This window comes from Anser cygnoides, chromosome Z (assembly GCF_040182565.1).
Source record: "Anser cygnoides isolate HZ-2024a breed goose chromosome Z, Taihu_goose_T2T_genome, whole genome shotgun sequence".
Lineage (NCBI taxonomy): Eukaryota > Metazoa > Chordata > Aves > Anseriformes > Anatidae > Anser > Anser cygnoides.
The window spans coordinates 67,368,798-67,391,096 of record NC_089912.1 but is presented as its reverse complement, the minus strand read 5'-3'; the positions used below and the strand labels follow the sequence as shown (position 1 = coordinate 67,391,096).

The 22,299-nt window shown below is 43.4% G+C and overlaps 1 protein-coding gene across 3 annotated transcripts in view; it reads right to left on the bottom strand.

Moving 5' to 3' along the window:
- EGFLAM (EGF like, fibronectin type III and laminin G domains) overlaps positions 1 to 21,848 on the bottom strand; it is a 75,837-nt gene extending 53,989 nt beyond the window's left edge. Inside the window, exons 1-3 of one of the 3 annotated variants that reach the window (XM_066988903.1) lie at positions 21,564 to 21,848; positions 3,396 to 3,505; positions 1,350 to 1,433 (exon numbers count right to left, since the gene is read on the bottom strand). In XM_066988903.1, coding sequence (XP_066845004.1) covers positions 1,350 to 1,433; positions 3,396 to 3,505; positions 21,564 to 21,681 — 312 coding nt within the window. In that variant the 5' untranslated portion in view covers positions 21,682 to 21,848. Of the gene's footprint in view, positions 1 to 1,349; positions 1,434 to 3,395; positions 3,509 to 21,563 lie in introns of all 3 variants that reach the window. The other 2 variants (XM_066988902.1, XM_066988904.1) reach the window with 2 other exon arrangements.
- Between the last annotated feature and the right edge of the window lie 451 nt (positions 21,849 to 22,299).

Sequence of the window (22,299 nt, the reverse complement as noted above, 5' to 3'; positions counted from 1 at the left end):
TCAGAAACCTACAGGAGTCAGAACCAAAACTGGGTGACCAAAAATTGCAGGAAATCATCGCATCCCTCTCACCCATGCTTCCTACAGAGAAGGCTTCTGAGCAGTGCCCAGCATGGGTCAGAAAGTACCAGTGAATGCACATCACTAAACAGCAGAAGGGAAGGCTAAGGAAAGAGAGGTGAGAAAATAAAGAAGAAGGATGATGAGCAGAATAGAATGGAGAAAAAAAAATCAAATTGTGAAGAAGGATCACAAAATAAAGATCGCAGAAGCCGCCATGCTCTGTGTGCACACATCAGCTTTTGATTCCTGTGCTGGAGGCGTTACTGTCTTATGGGCAGACTCTGCTCTTTGCAAAGCGCAATATGAAAGTGCTGCCTCACAGCACACACCCCAAGACACTCCTTCACCCTCTGTCCAAGCAGAAGCTGGAAAATCACTTATTCTGCCTTGCTGAACTCAAAGAGCAGGTTCCCCCTCGACAAGATGCCTGTGTGTTTCAAGAACACCCTTTAAAAGCAGACAGTGTTAAAACTACCCAGAAGCATCGAGGCATTGCTTTCATCTTGGCATTAATTGCTAAGCAGTGCAGCAGAAGAGGACAGGCAGCATTTGTACATGAGTGGAGAAGGAAGGTGGGACTGGACAGAGAAAGGGAAGGAGGAGAGAGAAGGGGAGAGGGAAACAAGCAAAGTAAAAGTGTAAAGGACAGATAAAAGGAAAAACATAATTAAATGAAAGGGGAAAAATAGGAAGCAATGAGAGAAGTTAGTGCTTGTAAGAACCAAAAAAAAAAAAAAAAAAAAGAAGCTGAGAAAATCTTCTAGGAAGTGGACTTGCACAAATGCAGCTAAAACAGCACAACTGAATTTTAAATTCTGTACTTCAGGAGGCCACAACCTGACACAGACACAGACATATAAAACAACCACTAAACTATTTGTCCTTTTTAACTTATACACTCAACTGTGCCAGATACCGCAATGCACTGATATTTAGGTTTCTTGCTGTGCATAACAGCAGAGCTGTGCAAATCCCCTTCCATGTGTGGAGGCTGTTCACTGAAAATGGACATTCACAAAATTTTCAGTAGATGCCAGAGGGCAGTGTTAGTAAGATGCTAGCAACTTCCCGAAGTTTTACATGATAAATTAGTCAGACAATGAGGAGCAAAAATGTATCACAGCTTTCTGCGTGGATTACTGAAAAGCTTTGTGATTTCCTTTTTGCTCCATGCCCAGAGCAGATCTCGGTGTAATTCACAAGCCAGCAGCAACCAGAGAGCTGCATTTTCCCACTTGCAAGCTCCACTTCTGGTGCTCTTACTGCTGATGAAAAGAAACACTCACCATGCTCAGCATATCCAGACTCAGGGGAACATCATGTGAGAGCTGCTTAACTGCTTTGTCACCTTCAACCTCTGAGTAGAAGACCTTGTGAAGAAGATACAATCAAGCCAGTTAAAGCAATACTACAATGCTTCACAATGATTTAAAAACAAGTGCAACTTTATCACATTGGGGACAGCACTTAAGCCTGTGATCCTCTTTTCAAATGCATGAAAAGTTAACACCCTTTAACATTTCCTTCATATTTGTTAGAAATTGTCAGCATGACTAAAAGACACAATCTTGTGGTGTTTATGCTCATCTGATGTGAAACACAGGCCAGCTTTAAGGGCAGACTTGAGCTGACAACTTGAATTGTGCATGATTTGGCTGTGATCAGCTCGGTCAGCTGCAGATTTGAGGGACTGGTCTGCACAAGTTTGGCATTCTATTTCATATAAGGAAGACATTATGTTATTATGCCATTATCAAAATTGCTGTATCGCAAATGTCTCTCCTCACGTCTGTTGCTGCATACAGAAGACTAATGAACCACGGAGAATTTGATTTCCTATGCACAGAGACACTGAAATGCCAGAGGGCCAAAAGCTAACATAAAGTGAAGATGGTTTGGGTATAGCTCAATCAATGCTAGGTTTGTCATTGCTTTAATTATCATACCATGCATGAGCTCAAGAGTTAGAGTTAAAAATAAGCTGAGGCTTGGATATTTGATCCACTAAATGATCAGAGAAAAATACTTACAATTTGTGACTATAAAGCACAGTAACTACTTTGAAAAATATTATGACTCACAGAAACATCACTTAAACTGGTAGAATTTGCAGACAATGTCCCTCTCTTGGAGTGGATACCAAAACTGTTAGCAATATTCCTGTATTCCTATATTCACCATCGCAGTGACATGCAGAGTATTACTGCTCCTCTGTTTTCATACAGAAGAATGAACCCAACTAGATCTAGGGCCTGGCTGAGTGGCAGCAAGTGCTTCTGTGTACAAGCACTTCCATAACAATAAAAGCAACTCTGCGGTTGGCCTGTATTAGTCATCTACGTGACCATGGAATGAAGGGGGATGTGTACCAAAAAATACCAATTTTGGGGAATTTGCTCACTCTTCCAGTCTCTTAGTGAACATTAATGCTAAAGGTAGTCAGGAGTTTTCTGTTCACACCTTTTAAATAAAACTGAGTTTAAGTTCTGGTTTTTTTTGTTTGTTTTTTTGTGTGGGGGGGAGCTTTTTGGTTGGTTGGTTGGTTTTTGCTTGTTTGTTTTTGGTAAAGAGGGAAAACAACCCATTCTAGATGATATCCCACATCTTTGGTGCTAAGTCCTGTCTAACTTCCATTTGGGGCATGAGTTTCATTGCCACGGAACACCTATGGAAGGGAAACCTAATAAACACCCCTTTGTCAACAATTGCATGGCAGATTCGTGCTTGCTGTTTTTCTGTGTGCACACTCAAATGGTACCCAATTTAGGCTAGTCACTCTGTTATTCCCAATAGAAGGGAATCAGTGGAGGCCATACCCCAATTTATCACAGGAATGCTCCTTCCCTGTACCTGCTGTGTGGCTAGGAAGTTGAAGAGGCACAGTCTGGAATAGTTAGTCCTGCTAAAGAGATCCTCAGACTGGAGGCACAAATTAAAGAGTCCAAGCTGCCCTGAAATCACCATGCACCTCCCTTCATTTGCACAGCGTAGTATCGACCTGCTCTGCTGTACTTCACTGCTTTATCAGCTGCAGAGAACACCGAGATGCTTGCATGAAAACCGCTGAAGAAAAGCAATCTATATCCTCTATAGAAGATAGCCTTTGGCATCCAACCCCAGTTCCCATTATAGCTTGCTTTTAACACACAAACCACTTGTTTCTTAAAGTTACAGTTCCATCAGCTCAATTCTGCCGTTCCCTGAACACTTTCTGAACATCGGCATTATTTTCTGAGAATGGGCTTCCCTGCCTGCTTCGCCATGCTCGTGCACAGGCCTGAGGCCAGGCAGAGCACTGCAGTTCCCTGCTAACAGCATGAGGGATCACTTACTGTATATCCCGTGATGGTGTTTGCGTGTTGCTTTGGCATCCTCCATTGCACGCTGAAGGCTGTGCAGTTCAGTGAATCCAGCAGTATGTCCAAAGGAGGCCCCAGTCTATCTGCTAAAAAGAAGAAAACATTGCATCTCAGAAGCCATGGGACAGAAAAACACTCCTTTTTTCACATGGCACCTAGTACTTGAAGGACAGATGTGCTGACCTCTTTAAAACACTGTGAGACATGGACCACTACTTGCATTTGCACTGCATGTACCTTCTCCTCCTCCTCCCTGCCCCAAGGCAGCAGTGGGAGGGAGGCCAGGAGAGATGGGAGAGGAGGAACAGCTCCTCAGTGGTAAGGAGCTGTTAATCAAATCAGGACACCTCATAGACACCTTACCCCTCACAGCTCCACATCCAACAGAAACGCCTTGGTGTGAGGAAAACCAAACCCAAACCAAACCATGTCTAATCCTCTGCCCTTTGCTGCTTTGGCACAGGATGGCAAGCCTCCTTTACTAGCCACCAAGAAGCCTCCTGATGACCACCAGCCTCTGAAGCCTCAATCCCTTCACAACACCTATAGATGGAAATGGCAATCACTTAAGTAAGAAGCAAAGTTTAACCCAATCAAAAAAGCACAAAGGACCTCTTAGCTCCTGCTGGCCCCAGTCTGGTTGCAGGCTATGGTGATGGGTCCTCTGGTCTTGCCATCACTTTTATGTGGCTATGTTGACCTCACAGTACCACCTCCTTATCTTTCTGTTGTAGAGGTTGGCCTTTCAGCACAGAGGCTAATTTGGCTGCTTCAAATAAAAAAGGTGGGAAGATGAGAAAACCCTGAGTGCCACATCTCTAGTATCATGTTAGCAATTGTCCTCAAAAGGGGCAGGTGTAGGACCTTGTCTGCTCTACAGCTGGAGCAAATCTCCGGTGCAATAAGACCTTCACCTTCTTATGCAGGGGACTGAGACATTCCTCGGGGAATTCCCAGTTTTCAAATATGTTCATAGAATATCCCGAGTTGGAAGGGATCCATAAGGATCATCAAGTCCAACTCCTGGCACCACACAGGTCTACCCAAAAGTTTAGACCATGTAACTAAGTGCACAGTCCAATCTCTTCTTAAATTCAGACAGGCTTGGTGCAGTGACTGCTTCACTGGGGAGCCTGTTCCAGTGTGCAACCACCCTCTCCGTGAAGAACCTCTTCCTGATGTCCAGCCTAAACTTCCCCTGCCTCAGCTTGACACCATTCCTGCGGGTCCTGTCACTGGTGATTACAGAGAATAGGTCAGCTGCCTCTCCACTCCCCCTCATGAGGAAGTTGTAGGCCGCGATGAGGGCCCCCCTCAGCCTCCTCTTCTCCAGGCTGAACAGGCCCAGTGACCTCAGCCTCTCCTCATATGTCTTCCCCTCTAGGCCCTTCACCATCTTCGTCGCCCTCCTCTAGACACTCTCCAACAGTTTAATGTCCTTTTTGTACTGTGGTGCCCAGAATGGTGCCATAAGTTTCAAATATGTTTCATATATTTCATTGATGGTATTACCAAAAACCCTTATCAATTAACTGAGGAATATCATTAGGTTTAGAAAAAGAAAAGCAAGTGTACTTTCTCTAGTAAAATAACGCTGGTTACAAAATGGTCATCCCTCAAAGTGAGAGAGGCTCTGAGAAGAAACTTCCATTTCTCAACAGACCTGAGGAACCTGTGCCCAGGGCCTCTCCTGTAACCGCTGTGCAGGCATGGGGCTGGTATCTGCCCTCTGCGGGCAGAACAAATGATGAAGGTGCTGCAAACATGGCATGGGGCAAGCATGAAGCTCTCCCTCGTGGAGAGAGGCAGCAGTGGCAATTGCAACTCTCCTGGCTGAAAGCACTTAGCCACTTGCTTGGAAGCCTCCATACAACACATCTCATGATCCAAGGGAGCGACCTCCCACCAGTGCTCTTGGGCAGTGGGAATCGTACTGGGTGTGACCGTGTTTGCATTTTGGGAAAATAACAGGCCAAAGTTTTCAGCATAAGTTCTCCAAACAGCCATCGTTCATGCTCTTGAAAACAAACCCATATAACAAACAGCTGCAACAGAGCACTGATTAAAATGTTTTAAGAGCAGCTTCATTTTTTTTTCTAGGCAATGTTTTTATTATATTTAGGTTTTTGCATTCTTTTACCTATGAAAATTGTAATTAAAGGCAAAGAAAAACGTTTTCTTCCCCACTAGTTCTGACAAAACATCAAGAGCAATCAAGCTACTGTAAAGGTCATTTTTAGATGTGAAGCAAGCCTACATCAGATTTACACTTGTCACTTCCACCAACGTATTTGATTTGAAGCTGAATACAAAACTTAGCAGCTTACAAACTCTGCAGTGTATCGATCAACATCAATACCTAAGAAATTAAACCAAGAACAGATCTGATATTCTGTCCCTTTTCAAGGTGATCGTGCATTTTCCCACTGATAGAAAGCCTTTTGTTTTACCACTTTCAAAAATTTCAACAAACAGGTGGGGTCTACGCCTTTCAGTTAACATCAATCCCTTGTTTTCCTGGTCCTTTCACCTATTTATTTCTCTTTCCCACTGCAAGAACTCCCAGAGAGTGCTACGTGCAATCGTGAAAGGATAAATATAAACGAGGTCTAAGAGGGTCAAGATTTTTTCCCTTTTATTCTTTATACCTGAAGCTTCAGCCATTCTTACTTAAAAATAAATAAATAAATAAATAAATAAATAAATAAATCCCTAGGACACCAGGTGACCATGTCCTGCGCAAGACTCTACAAGGACCACATCCAGCGGGCACCTCATCAAGAACTGTCTTTAAAAAATATACATTTTTCTTTCGAAACAATACAGGAAAGGAAAACTAACAAACGATACACCCTCAGAAAAAGGAATGACCAGCTGTATGTTACAGGTTTGCATTTTCTACACACGCCAAGGATCTTGCGTGTCAATTCAGCCTGGAAGAAACCCTGAAAACTAACACACTCTCATAGCATCTTGTGGATGTAATAGAACAATGCTGCACTTGTACATTAAGGAGGGAAAACATGCTTGCTGCTCTAACTGCATGAATTGTCGTTATTCACTAGGACGGTGTAAGCAGCGTTAATGCAAACATTGCAGAGAATTGCAGCCTGTGCTAGCAGAGCCTTACTCCGCAAACACAAACCTTCAGAGGCATTCCCAGACCACATCCCAGCACTTCCCATTTCCCAGGCAGTAAGCAGGGAGCTGCAGCCTCCTTCGGCCTCTTCCCAGGGACAGGTCAGCACCTCCCTTCACCCAGATCCCCAAGAAGGGACGAGGAGGAGCAAAACATGTCCTAAACAAACAACCAGCCAGTGCTTCAGGCAATGCAGCTGAGCAACCCACAGGCCTTTAAACTTGTTCCTGAGATGCCAAAAACTAATACATTACTTTCTGGGGAGGTTCGATCAGACAAGTTTGCTGGGAGGCACAGTTGCTGAAATAACAGATTTTAACCATCAGTGGCAAATACTCATATAAAACAGCTTCAGGTTCATATTCTGAACACATTGTAGGCCAATAAAATTATTTACAGAAAGTATTTGGTGAATAATTTGGAACAACAAATAAATTTGGAAAAAAAAATGCAATCCATTTGCAGACTATCTGCAAACACAGAGAGGTAACATCTGTTGGTAAAGAACTGCACCATGAATTATTCACCCAGCCCTACTAAACACTATTATCTCTAGTTTGCAGATGATCAGAGCATCACAGAGAGCCAAATACTGACCTCATTTACACCAGCCTGTAGATTGTCACTGCAGGAAAAGTCCTAACTTATGCCAGTGAAAATGAGAGCAAGGGGCCAGAGAGGTTGATACTTCCATCCTCTTTGCTTGACTCTCCCTAAAAAAACTCTCCTCATGCTGAGGAATCAGGCATCAGTGCCTTTGGAGCCTGGCAGTGCCTCCAGGAGCAGCCCCGGCTGATGGCCAGTGGCTGAGCAATACCTGGGGAGTGTGTGGGATCACCCTGCCCAGTACCCAGCTTCCTCCTGAGTGAACCTGAAGCCAAGAGGAAAAGGGAGACCCAGCCCAGGCAAGGCACAGATGAGTATCTCCTGCTGCCTGGCTGTCCTCACAGCTTTCTGCGGTCACCGCTGCCGACCTTGCAGCTTATTGATGGGCGTCTGGGGATTCAGAGATGCTTCTTGCTTGCCAGAGTCTGAATTTCACACAGCTCGGCAGAAAGCAAAGAATGTCCATTTTTGGATGAACGTTGCCTTTGTAACCATGACAAAGAGGCTGCAGGATCTGACACAAGCAATGTTTATGCCACAGAGATGCAGAAGATGTCAGGGCTTCCAAACAGCCATGCTGCAGCATTATATCAAAGCGTTTTGTCAGCTGATCACAACTGCTGCAATATGTTTTGCTGCTTTACTAACACATTATTTTGAGATAAATGTGTGCCTGAGGCATTTTGTAAGATTTTACTGAACATCAAGTAGTAAGCACACTAAAAATGACATGAAGGCTAATCTAAACATTTATGGCTGTATAATACAAAGATCATGCTTAGATTATAAAATACAGTAACAGTTTTCAAGGGTAAAACTCTTGTTGTTTGCAGCTCTCCCTACAGTTCAGGTCAGAAGTACCCCTCTTCTCAATATTCAGCATGAAATCTCTGTTAGTTAATCTGGCAGCACCCTGCTCAGTGCAAAACCACAAGGAGCTGCTGGAGGAGAGCCTGCCTGCTGGCTGGCCACCGGCTGTCACTTTGCTGGTGCAACACGGGGCTGTGGGACACATCGGGAGCAAGGCACAAATGTTCACAGGTTCTCCTTGCTCCTGTCCCTCAGACAAGTTCATCTGCCTCAGCTCTTCCCAAACAGAAGGCGGGTCTCATTGGTGGTCCCCCCTGCAAATGTCCTCTGCAGCTGAATCCCATGAATATCTAAGAAGGCTCTGACCACAAAAAACAAGGTAACAGTTTATATAAAAATTAAATGAAACACATTCTGTCCAAAAACTGTCATTCTCCTTTCCAGCCATCCAAGCACAGAAAGTTTGACATTGTCCAAAATGTTTTGATGAAACCAGTAACAGAAGCAATGCCTCTGGGACCAAGCAAAAAAGTCATTAACCAAGGGGGAGCACTTGCACACATACTATGACTATATGCTGTAAGAGTATAGCAAATACAAGAAGGACATGAGGACCCAGCTGTAGATGTACAGTGCCAAACTGATAATGTCATATTTACTTCACCATTTACAGCTATTTAGTTTCTTGTATATAGATCTATTTGTTTTTGTACTTCCAAAAATACACAAAAACAGCTAAAACTGTGAAGAAGTAAGCAAACAAGCTCTCCATGGGAGCTGAAGAATACATAAATCCTCTCTCTCGACTGGAGTTAATTTTACCATTATTTAAATTTCTCCTTCACAAGAGCAACTCTAATTAAAGATGGTTTAAAAAAAAAAAAAAACAAAGAAATGAATAACCACCTTATCCCACCTATAGAGGTGTCATTCCTATTGTAGCTTTCTGTGCCCCAGCCCTCATTCAGCTCACCCTGCATTACTGACAGTGGAAACACTCCCGATGAAGTCAATCTCTAGTCAAAGAGCTGACAGATTCCTGGAAGTTTAAGGATGACATGGTCCACCTGCTCCCTCTCACTTGCCATGGGTGAGGGATGAGGTGCTGGTGGCCGTTCAGAGGGTGCTGACAGGAGGTCAGGATACATCCATACAAATCAGTGATGTGCCCAGCAGCACTTTGCTCTCCCCCAGAGGCCAACAGGCATGCTACTTGTCCTCTGCCCATGCATCGAACTCCTACACACCACCATTAGGGTAGCTACCAGAGAAGTGCCTACTGCAGCTACAGCAAGAAAACTGCTAGTGCAAACACCGGAAATTTCCTCCCTCCTCCCAGTCACAAGGTGACTCCAAAATCTAACTACAGAAAACAGTTTCTGAGAAAATCTGTTGAAAAATAACCTTTAAAACAAATACATTTTTCGTGTCTACAAGCTTCAATACCAAAGTGCTTCAGCTGAGTTGGATAAAGCTCATCATGTTTTAGTGGACATCTCAAATTTGATTTTCATTCTGAATCAGACTGGAAACTTAGACTGACTGATAACAGTGTTTTTTTAAAGTATTCATGAATTGAATATCTGAAAAGATCAGAGTTGTAATATTTTAGTTTAGAATTTTATTATATTATGCATTTGACCCTTTCTTTCCTTTTTAGCTTTTATAGTGTTTCAAGACTTGCAGTTAGGCAAAGGTACTTACAGGTCCTGAAATAATATAAAAATAATATAAGCGATACAAGCCACCTGCAATACTGTACTAACTCGTTTAAGGGGAACAAGATGATTCATTTCATCTTTACTAGTTTCCACTTCAGAAAAAAAATAACATCTTTAGACTACGGGTCAATAAAATGAGCTGGTTTCTTCATTATTTTATTTTTCAATCTCTCTGGGTAACTCCTAAGAGGTACTGACTGAAGGATTATATTTTCTGGGTTGATGTGCCTCCTATGTGTGTCCCATGAAACAAGATAAATTTACAATTGAAATGCTGGCTGTCACTACAAACATCGTGAAATAAGGAAACAGGAATAAAAACCTTATGCAAGACAGTTCCAACTAAATCTCCAATGAAGTTTTCAGAACAAATCTTCTCCAGAAGGAGGAATTCCTTTGGATCTCTTTTGTTTCAAACTTCACTTAATTCATTTCATTAATTCATCAAAAAAATGAGTTTTATTGAAATGGTACTTTACCATGAAAAGTTGTTTTTGAGAAAAAAATTTATCCACTCCTAGTGTTGAAACGAAGTGTATCGTGGCCCATAATACACTCTCCCACTGAAACAACGATAGGGGCTTTTTTTCCTTTCTCTGCTCTTTACAGGCTGAACTAGGTTACGTAAACACCACAGCAGCACGAAGACAGCGTGACAGACCAAAAAAGGTCAGGAAATCCTAAATGAAAAAAATGTGCCATCTTTTCATCTCTTTGAAGCATTTTCCAGCTCCCACTGCTGGGTACATAAGAAAGCAAGAATCTCCCAACCACAGTAATTACAAAAGATGACGACTGAAATGGGGGAATCTCAGATGGTCCCTCTTGATCCTGCTCGTGGTGCACTGAGCAGCAGCACCAACACGAAAAACATCAGGAAATGCAGAAGTCTTGATGGTGGCTGCTCTGCATGAGTCACCTACCAGAGGGCAACGCAGAGGGGATAGATGTTGCACATGGGGCAGAGAGCTGCTAGCTCCTTTCCTAGTCACAGTCCTGGCAGAGCCCAGATCAGAGCACAGCACGTATCCTCACACCACTCTTAATCCATTGGATCCTGACATGAGGAGACCCACTGGATCATCACCATCAGCAGCAGTGCATACACTGCAGATATTATGGCCCTACAGAGGCAGCAAGGTTGTTCAGCGATCCAGACCACACTGCAAAAAACCTTTGGAGTGATGAACCCCATCTCGGTCAGTTCTTGAAAATACTGTAATAAACCCAGCAGAAAACCCCAACATCATCATAATGAGAGGCTTGGACCCAGATGATGTTTTCCTGCTGCAGTATATAGTGTCTGTTATCCACCCCAGGTACACTTGAGGTGGTGCTCTTGGGAGTATTTATAACCCAAGGAAAAGGAAGGAAGGAGGCGAAGCTCCCGACAAGCTACAGTGCAACACAGGGAATCCCATTAAAAACAAGAAGGCAAAATGTCAGTGGTGACTTCATCAGGGCTTTTCCTGGTTTGCCTTGGCCATGAAGACTGCAAGAAAGAGGGGCAGAGAGGAGAAGCCCCACTGCCTCCCTGAGCTCCTCCAGCCAGGCTCTGCTGCCAGCAACTCTGCATGGTGCACAGTGACCCAGCCTTCCAGCTGTGAGAAGAATCAGAAACTGTTTTTTTAAAGAATTTCTGAAGAGCTAGATATAAGAAAAAAAAATCTACCCATGGTTAGTTATGCACTGGCACAGCTTTGGGGGAATTCCTGGTGCTGAAGGGTAAAAGCAGGGTAAAGCATTATCTCGAAGTAAAGGTCTGGTTTGTACCTATCCTGCCTTTGTGAGGAGGAACAGGGCAATCTCCACATAACTCTTACAACCTTGTGTCTCTGATAATTACTGAGGAGAAGCCTAAAATAATTGCATGAACTATAACAACATGTGAGATACTAATTCAAATAGTTCTCCTAATGGAAGTGTTTCCCACTTCCAGTACAGACATGGTATAGACACATTTTAAAAGCCCCACCAAGACACTCAGGATGCATAACCTCAAGTGTACTCCTGGAAGTCTGAGCCAAAATCTAGCACTCGCACCCTAAAACCAGGCTTGCACTTCATCTGTCAAAGCCCCAGCACTGGGGCAGGGCTGCCCTAATTCCTGACATCTCTGGTGCACACCGGCCTGGCAGACACCTTGCTGCACCCTCCCCTTCTGGGCTGCCTCGTGTGCCATCTGATGGAACCCAATCCACTTCCATGGAAGAAAAAATGCTGTTCTCTGTTCTCCCGTGGGCTATGTAACTGAGGTGTTAGGAGCACGACCATGGGATATTTTCCAGAAGCAGAGCAGGGCAAGTGACAGGACACCAGGACACGGGAAGAGACAGCAGGTGGGATGGGGACCCTTTCTAAGCAGATGTTCTGGTTCAAGACATAGCTTGAGCGCCCACCTCCCCTTCAAGTTACAGGCACTAGGAACCTCTCCACAGGTGCCCACTACTGACTAAATATGCAGAAGATTTAGGAGCTTGCTTTAGCAAAACTTTTTCATTAACCCTAAAGATTAAGAATGGATTATGTGCCTAAACTGAGCAGGTCACTCCTCCTGCGGTTATTCTTTCCTTTTGTATTTTAGCACAAGAAAATCATATGTCACAGTGTTTTAGTAATACACTCATCATCTTACACTGATAATATTCAGTCTGGTTTTGAATAATTCTAAAGATGTTTTCTTCATGTTTATAGCAAGCATGGTATCAACATGTTTGCCATACGCCACACTGAGACATGTGGCCCTCCAAACAATATTGGAAGCAGAAACCACAGAACATGAACAAAGTTGATCACTCAGTGCTTAAAGCTCGTAACCAACTCTTAGGCATTGCTAGTAAAAAATAAACTATACTAAGTAGACTATTCCTGTTCTGAAACAAAATGATAAAAATAAGGATGAAAGTCAGGCTGTTACATTTTTCTGAGTCCTTATGGGTAAATGCATAGGTAACCACATATCAAAGACTATATCTATTATCAAAAAAAAAAAAAAAGCTTCATATATACACATATATATGTATAAAGGCCTATAAAAAAATAAAAATGCCAAACAAATATCTTGAAATTTTATTTTCCCATCAACAGATAACAATGGTGTATTTTCTCAGGAGTTTACTATCCAAAGCTTCCCATCTTCAATGGGAACCACAGGAAAATTTTCATGCTACTTGAAAAATGCTCTCCTTGATGTCTCTTAATCTCTTTGCTTTATCTGAGACAAATTTCTCTCTCAATGTTCCTTTGATACAAAATGCAAAACTGAACTCTTGAAGGAGCAGTTCACTTTATACAAGAAATAAAATTCAAGGGGGGCTTGTGGAAAAATGGAAATTTGTCAGAGAGAAAAACCTCACAAGCACAGATATATAATGTACACACACACAGAGGCACTCATGCACAAAGATTAAGGTATAAAGAGGTCAAAGTTGACCATATGACACGCAACAGATGTGCGGGCTGAGGACAGGGCACATCAACCAGGGCTTCCCAGCCAGTCGGCCCCCAGCATATACTGGTGCCCACATGCCAGTTGGTCCTCTCCAGATGCAGGACTTCGCATTTCCCTTTGTTGAACTCAATGAGGTTCCTGTCAGACCATATCTCCAACCTGTTGAGATCCCTCGGAATGGTAGACACCATCAGCCAACTCCTCCCAGTTACGTATCTTCACCAATTTGTGGTGGTTGCACTCTGTCCCACCACCTAGGTCATTCATGAGGATATTTAACAGTCGGTCTTGCCAGCAAAAAGTGAGGTGAAGTCATTGTGCGTCTCAGCCTTTTGCATGCTCTTTGTACCAGGTCTCCTTCCATCCTCATTTTCCCTACACTTCATTTTGCTGCTGAGACAACTATAGAAAGTCTTCCTGTTGCCCTTCATGTCCCTCGCCAGGATGGACTTTGGCTTTCCTAACCCCAATACTGCATGCTCCAACACTGTCTGCATTCCTCCTGGGCCACCTGACCCTGCTTCCACCTCTTGTATGTTTTCTTTTTATGCAAGTTTCCACCACAATGATGTCCTGTCTGCACATCCTTACTGGTGTACATACATTTGGGATGGGCCACACTCCCACCCTATTTTGCTGGTTTCAGGGTCCCACATCTGCTTTTCTTGTCAACCTGACCCTCCACTTCCTCACCTGTCTATGGGGCCGCATCTTCTCTCCCTTGTCATTCCTAGTTTGAAGCCCTACTCATGGGGATGTCCAACGTTCTGGCAAAGACGCTTTAGGATCATTATGCAGTGGTAGCTACCTGTGACTTGCTGCCAATGCACAGAAGTTATGGTGTGGGTTTAGTGCCAAAAGTTAGTAGGTTATCACTGTGCATTGGCAGCAAGTCATAGGTAGATATCACTGCATAATGATCCTAACATGACTGGAGAAGTCAGCCCAAGTGCAACTGTGATTTTATTAAAGGCTACAGGAGGACAGGTCAGGGAACAAATGTAGCATCTTCTCAAGGAGCAGGAAATCATTCTCCAAGTCAGTTCCTCCATAAAATTCAGGACAATTTCACTATCTTTTGCAGACAGTAAGTCTCTCCATAAACTATTTTTATAAGTGAAAAATATATATATATACTTATATATTTATTTATATATTTATATAATATATATATATAATATATATATATATACATATTTGAAAATATTAAGTGACTAAAATGGAGTTTTTTGTTGTTGTTGTTTTTATTTTAACCTGAATCCCTGCACTAACGTAGCACTAGGGCACAGCCATATATCAGAAGAACCAGAAACAAGAACTGGTATGTGAAAGCAGGGAGAGTGACTGTGAGGGACAAAACCTTTGCTGCAAGAGACAATCAGACATGGAAATACATCCAAGTATAAGAGGAGACCAGCACCTCAAGCAAACAGCAAATGACCCATGCACAGCCACAATGCCTACAGAACTAATATCTAATACTCTCAGCTCCTCTCAAAGTGCTCCTTGTTCTGGTGGTTTCCACAACTTTTATACTCAAGTCCTTGGCCCTAAACCTCACCAGAGCAGCTGCCTCTCCGCACAAGCTGTGTCCTTCTCTTGGCATTATCTGGTTCAAATGCATCTTTCTTTACCCTTTTCTGATCATTTTAAGCATTGCCCAGTCCTTTGTGACTTTCTTCCCCTAATATATTGCAGATTTCTTTTTTCACCATTCCTATAATCAGTATGCCTTACTACTCCACAGATGTAGATGGCTCAAACATTCTCATCTCAGGCTACCAAGCCAAGTCCATTAACCTATATATGGAGATAGTTGCAGTTCTTGACCATAGACCTCCCCATACCATAGTGCTGCCAGTACGACTGTTCAGTTGAAATGAAAACAGCAGCAACCTGCATGAAATGGGATCACGTAGGAACAGGAACGTCATGAAACAAGAACGTGAGCTAAAAATGCCAGCAGGACACTGGTCTCCATGTACATGGCTGGAGTACCAGCTGCAAAACCACCAGCTCTTAAAATACTTATCTTCGTAAAAAGCCTGCTTATTTTTAGAAAGATGTCGCCTTCTCCTGTGATTATCTAGAAAGCAGGATATGAAACAGAACTAACATTTCTGTTCCAAGTAACAAATCCTGGCTTCTGGTATCTCTAATTATATCACGAAAGTTTGTGTCCTAGACACTAATTTTCAATCATTTGCAGTTTATGGCCTTTGTTCAATTTTTTTTTCCTAAAATGATCTTCTAGCTGAAATTTATCATGTAAGCAGGAATTTAATTTGAGTGAAATTCTCTATAATCTTTGCCCTTAAGTTTTTTTTTTCTTTCTTTTCAGAAGATTTTTAAGCTCAGCAATACAAAGCTGGTCTCGGTTTATAACTTTATAATGTGCAATAATGCCTCTGACACATCAGAAGAATTGGAATAATTTCTGTATTTGAAAGGTGCATGCTCAACATTCACAACATGCTCATTTCCCCTCATTTTAGAAAGGCAATTCAAATTGCAAGTTCCAAACGTACACAGATGTTGAAATTTGACTGCACCATCATCTTCACAGGTGTCAGAAAATTTAAGTGACTTAAAAAATCATGAGAGGTGTGCAGGATCATTTGCCTTGGGATTCTTCCAGCCTTGGAGATCTTTCTCTGTGAGTTACACCAGCTTCACTATCCTCTGAGGACACTGGGAAACTCAGTGTTCCCTTTTCAGAGCTATTGCTTTTAACACAACTGTTATCTGCACTGTTTCAAAGGTGTTTATTAACACCAAGGTATATTAGAAGATAACCTATCAACACTTGGCATGTGAATCACAAAAAGCCAGAATGTGATAGCACCTTGTCATAGTTCATCTCTTCCAGGTCTAAAAATTATCCAGGATAACTTTTGGCAATGCTTGAATGAAAGATCTTCTTAAGAAAACAAAGCCAGTGCCTTTTGATTGTCCAATTACATGTCCAGCAAGTCACTGACAGAAAAAATGGTTTTCCCCACAGCCCACTAGCTGTCCTCTTCCTCTTGGATAAAATGTTCCCTGGGTCAATATTGTGTGGATCTCTTTCATTTCAAAGCCAAAATCTTTAAGAGCATTCCCCACGTGCACTCCTTACTCCTGGGTGTAATTACATGGTGCTCTGTAGAAGAGCTGCCATGAACCTGGTGTATTTCACACTACGCACTTCTCACCTGGAGGGTATTATGGATCACCACACACCATATCATTAGCTAGCTTTGAGTTAGCTAACTGCTTCAATGGAGCTTTCCCCCTAAGCCTCCAATTTTCAGTGGCTTATGCCGTCCTGAAGCAGTTTCTTTCAAAGATGAGCTCTGCTGTGATTTTTCTCAGCTCAGAGACCCTGAAAAGTCTGAAAGAAAAAAAAAGAACGTTCACATTTTCTGTATCTTGGTTGTTCACATTTAGGAGTTATGGGGATTCTGTTTTATATGAAAGAACTAGTTTGGTTTTCATGTGCAAGTATCTTTACCAAAAATAAAAAGGAAATCAATTCTTGCCTGTTCTTAGCCAAAAGTATTTCCTTTCAGTTGGAATTAATTGTGAAGAAAAGGCTTTTGGTTTTTGTTTGCTTTTTATTTATTTATTTATTTGTTATTCCCAGAAATAACATTTGTTTGCACAGGAAAAAAAAAAAAAATAGGAAATTTGAATCAGGATCACATAGTTAACATAGTCTCCTGCATGCCTGTGGTTTAGGAAGTCTTTTATTACATTATCACAGACCATTGCTACACATTCACCAACAAACAGGGGACCAAATTTTGCACTTTAATGTATAAAATAATCAAATTATTGACAACTTCAAAGGGGCGTATGCCCTCAGTTATAGGCTGAGCCCAATATAAGTTTGATCTGAGGAATGGGAAACTCCCAGGAATACTCTGGGCTAACTGATGGGTTTGTGGAGCACTGAAGAGACCTCATCCATTGAAATTTTCTGTGCTAAGACAACAGGGTGTTCTCCTGCTCCTTGGGATCTCTCAGATGACTGGTACTCAGAATCCCTCCCATTAAGTTTAACTTTAAAAACACAAATCTGAGCATTGTATGCGCTCACTCATAAAGAGATATACACGATATATAGTGTGCCCTGCCTAGTCTAGTGTATCTGTTATTAGTGTAATTTCCATGCATCCTCCAGAGAAAAAGAGAGTTTTTTTCTGCAAGACACACTGGAAGATATGGAGACACTCACCTACACAATATTAGTAAGGTAATAATATTAATTAAGCCTATCAGCCTCGACTAAGATTGGGGTATAGCTGTGCTGACCAGCATATAAAAGTCTTCTTACACTTTAATGTGGCATGTCTGGAAAAGGATAAAAGTGCAAAATCAGTATAACTCCACTTTTAAAACAGAAAGCCTGGCCTGAGAAGGACGGGCAAAGCCTCAAAGTCCCTGGCAGCCTCGGGACAGGATGATTTCCCAAGGCTCGCTCTAGTGCCTTAACTCCAACATCACCCCTCTTCTCCTAAGGTTGGGGGAAACTCAACCTCTGGTACAGGTATAATTTCACCAATTTTAAAAATTCTGTTACTTAATTTTACCTTTCTGAGTAGGAGGCTGTACAGTAGTTTCAGAGGCAGCATCAGCAAAATGCTGCTAAAGAAACACACTTACCAAAAGTTTCCTTTTACAGTGGAAGATAATGATTTCAGGATGGACAGAACTGAACACACTGTGCTGCAAATAAGGCTAACTAAAATCAGAAGGCATAATTCAAAATGAGTGACTAACAGTGGCATACAAAGGAACACGCTAAAGTGAAATAATTTTGTGCTTTCCCAGTTAAAAGGTTATTTTCTTTCCCAAAGGCCATTAAGAGAATGCTGGTAGCTCCCAAAGAAACACGTTCACAAGGAGCTGGTGGGATCAATCAATGTTAGCAAGAAATACCAGAATACAGGCCACAGAGTTACGACTGCAAGTCCAAGCAAAATGAAAATGTCACACAATGTCGTGACACTACTTGTACAAACACAATGAACACCAAATCCATACACAATTATTTTTTGTTTGAATTTATTGATGTTCAAGACATTGAACAGTGTATTCTGATAGCACGTTTTGACCTATGTCTGAAAAAATAAAAGAATGATATTAATCTCCCCCCAGATATATTATTCATGTGTTCTTTATTGTTTGTACCTCACAGATATACACTGTCTCTGTCAGCTCTGCAGCCCTAGCATCAGGAATCATCCCTCTTCAAACTCATTCCTTTTCTTAAAGAGATTTTGGATTCAGCAGTAGGTCAGCCTTATCCTTACATGCTTTACATGCGAGATTTAATAAGACAGAGATTTACAACCCATTCTAATATTGTTCCCCCAAATTTATTATATTTTAAAAAGTAAAATAAAAACCTTCTTTCCTAAAGACAGATATATTTTCCATATGTGTAGGCCTGATTTTCAAGGTAGCCTGACCTATTTTGATATCTAAATAGGGCTAGATTTTCAAAAGTGTTCCATATCCAGCAGCTCTTATTATAGCCAGATTTTCTAAAGAATTCAACTACTTCAGTGCCAAATTTTCTGGAAAAAAGTCGTATGCTGTACTGCTGACCTGGGACCTGAGCCCTTTCAAAAATCTGGCCCTGATATTGAATGCTACACTCCTGTAAAGTCTTCTTCAGACTTTAATAGGTCTGATTCTTCCTGCATTTACACACCTAGTCAACCAGTATGGACATCTGGGAAATTGCTACAAGCTAGGCAATTCAAGCCCGAGCTTTGTTTATATTGATTGGTAAGCATAATAATAACAACAACAACAACAAATCTCAAAGTATTAGATATGAATATCTTATTTACTCCATGCAGACCAAATCATGGGTTTTAATATTTTATAGGGCTTTGGAACTTTACACTCTGATACTAAAGAAGTATTAACACAGCATAGTGCAACAAGTTCATGCAATGAGCATCCATGGGAAGTCACTTAAGGAGTTGGCTCTTTCCCCTATAATTCCCTAAAATCATAGAATCATTAAGATTCAATGATATATGTTTATATCAGTAATAGTGTTACACATTGAAGGCTAGGTTTAGGCTTTTCAGCGTTCAATCAGTTGATTGAAACTTGAAACAGAAAAATCTGTGGCTTTGCAGAAGGCAAAATAAAAAACAAAACAAAACAACACAAAACAATTTAAAAGCAGCAGCATGAGTGCCAGCTTCTGGGAGAACAAGATTTAGAGAATCCCAGCCTAATCTGTTCCCAACTACGCTGCTCACCACACAGTGTCTAAGGATTTGTTTTAAGCCCTTCCCAAAGTGTCTGGCATACCATTTTCTTGTCTCCAGCAAATGTATCATGTAACTGTAAATAAATGTTCAAATGAGTTTAACAGTCATCAGGATGTTTCAAATTTGAGCACTACAGCTTTTTTTCCTGAAGTTTAATTTAACAAGCTGCATTTATGGCAATTTTCCTATATTATTTATTTTTAACTTCACTAATACATTTCTCACTCTGCTGCTTTCTTGGGATTACAAAATTGATCTTTGTAAACTGAGCTCTGAATGAAAAATTTGGAAAATGGAGATGCATTAGGCTACCTTTTTTCTTTTGATGCACAAGACCTGCCAGCCAGCTCACATTATTGGAAACGAACTGGTTCTATCGCTCCTTTCTTGATATGACCTTTTGCTTGCACATCAGATACAACTTCTGTGCAAGACCCACTTCCACTGCTATTAAAAAGGCAAAGTGAAAGGGGAACAAGAAACATTTAAAAACTTTTTATTATCTAATCTCTTCTTCATCCACTACTTTTGGGTGTGTGAGTAAATGACCGTTCCCTCCTGCTCTTGGCTGTCGAGCGTATGACAAGCTGCAGGAACAAGACAGAGACGTGGGTTACCTTGAGCTACACCTGTTCTCTGTGCTTTGACAACGACATTACACAGCACAGACCCAGACACGGGATTTAGGGGAGCATGTAATTCCAATAGCCCTTGGCAGAATGCAGATGGGATTTAAATTATACACTGCTGCACAGAAGCTCTCTGGGAGATTTCCCTCTTCAAATCTTGCTACAAGTGGATCTTAAAATGTTTGCACAGGTTTTGAAAAATGCTTCCAGGTAAAACTGACTACTTCTTATATGGAAAAACAGATAGAAAATGGATAATTGAATCGATCAAAACCTGAAAGAACATAAGTTAGGAAAAAAAAATAATATGTAGCTAACAAAAGTAAGGTACACACAGCGCTGGTGTATTAATTCATCTCCTCCATAGTACTACAACTAATTTGTTTCCAAGCTTTAAACTATTTTAATTTAATGCACAGGAGGAATACAATTCCACCAGTTTTGTCCTGGTGTGAAGCAAGTAGACCAGTATGTTAGAGAAATCTTTAAAAATATTTACACTTTTCCACCCCCATCTCCACAGATCCAATATTTTAATGCAATCTGCTAATCGTCTCATTCACAGCTACCATCCACCTAATTTCCTCAAGTACTTAATGGTAGCTATTATGATCACCAAGGATCATGGGACTAGATCCCTAGGAGACAAGGTCAGACCAGTAAAATTAGCCATCTGTCCAGTGAGGACTTTAAGCTCAAGGCTGCATTTAAGTATTAAGTTTTCAACTGTACGGGTATATTTTTCCCCCGAGAGCAAGAGAACACACAAAGCTGATTCTAAGAAAAAAAAAAAAAAAGCGACAGAAACGTTTTATCACAGAAAGGGGCTCACCCTGAAAACATTTTGACAGCTAAGGCAACACGTACTAAACTTGCTAAACTTTCCATCGGGCTGCTCCCGCTGAAGGCAGCGACACAAACCAGCGCTGACCCCTAGGTTAGTCCCTGGCGCTGCGCACCGCGACTTCGGGACGTGCAGAATGCCCAACTTTCACCACGCTCCGCGTCCCCCCTCAATTTAACCTCACAGGCTGCAGGCTGCAGGGGCTGTGGCGGCTGCCCAGGGTCCGGGCTTCTCACTTCTGTCCGCCGAGGACCGCGCATCGCCCCGCTGGGAAGCGCGACCCCGAGGCGCGGGGTACCTGCAGGTCTGGGTGCACTTCTCGCCTCCCTGGCGTTTCCTCCCACTTTTGCCGCTCCCTGCCTCGCATCCTTCGCTACCCATGCCGCAGCCTCGCTGCCCGAGACCGGAGGCCAGAGGCAGAGGTCCTGCCCGGTGCTTCAGGGACCAGGACGGACAGACGGACGAGCACGAGAAACTTATCCCCGCAGTGCGCTCCCGCCCGGCCCCGCTGGCGTCCCGGCGGGGAGGGTGCTCCTGGGGGGGGGGGGGGGAAGGATGCTCCGAAGTGGGGGGACTCTGCTTTTAAAGGGTGGCAAAACTTCCCGAAGAAAGCGAGCACCTGGGCAAACGGACACCCCAAATCCGCCCTCCCCTCCGCCTTACCTTGCCGGCGGGGGATGCTCCTCCGCGGGGCGGCCGCGCAGCCGATGCACGAAGCCAGCAGCAGCAGCAGGGAGGCGAGGCGGCGGCAGGGGCAGAGGCAGGGTCCCGGCACCTCCATGTGCTCCGCGATCCCCCGCCGCCCCCCGGGCCGGGGGCTGGGGGCCGGGGCCGGCGTCCCCCCTGTGCTCGGCAGCCGGGCGGGGAGCGGGGCTGGGGAGGGCGCGGCGGGGCTTTTACCGAGCCGGGAAGGGAAGCGGAGGAGGAGGAGGAGGTGGAGGAGGAGGAGGCGGCGGCTGGGTACGGCGTTTTGATGGGATTACAGCCCCCCACCCCCCCCCACCCCCCACCCCCCGGGGCGGGCGGCGGCCCCGGACCGCCCCGAGCCCCCCGCAGGGAGCCCCCGGTGCCGCCCCCACCGGCCCTGCCCTCCCCCTGAGGTTGGGGTGTCCTCGGCCCCCTCCCGGCCCCCGGCACCCCGGGATCGGCTGCCCCTTGCCCCGCTGGTGCTGATGCTGGGGTGGAGGGCTCCGGACTCGTCTCCCGGTTCCCCTGGGAGGGACGGGGCCGGGGAGGAATCCAAGCCCGGGGCAAGGCGGGGAGAGGACTCGGTGAGGAAGTTGTTGCTGAGTTAAGAGGATGAAGTGAGTTTAATCCCCGCAGATGGAGGCTGAGACCTATCCCGGCCACTCAGACTAATATAGAAACTCAGTGGAGATTGGAGGGGATGGGGGGAGGA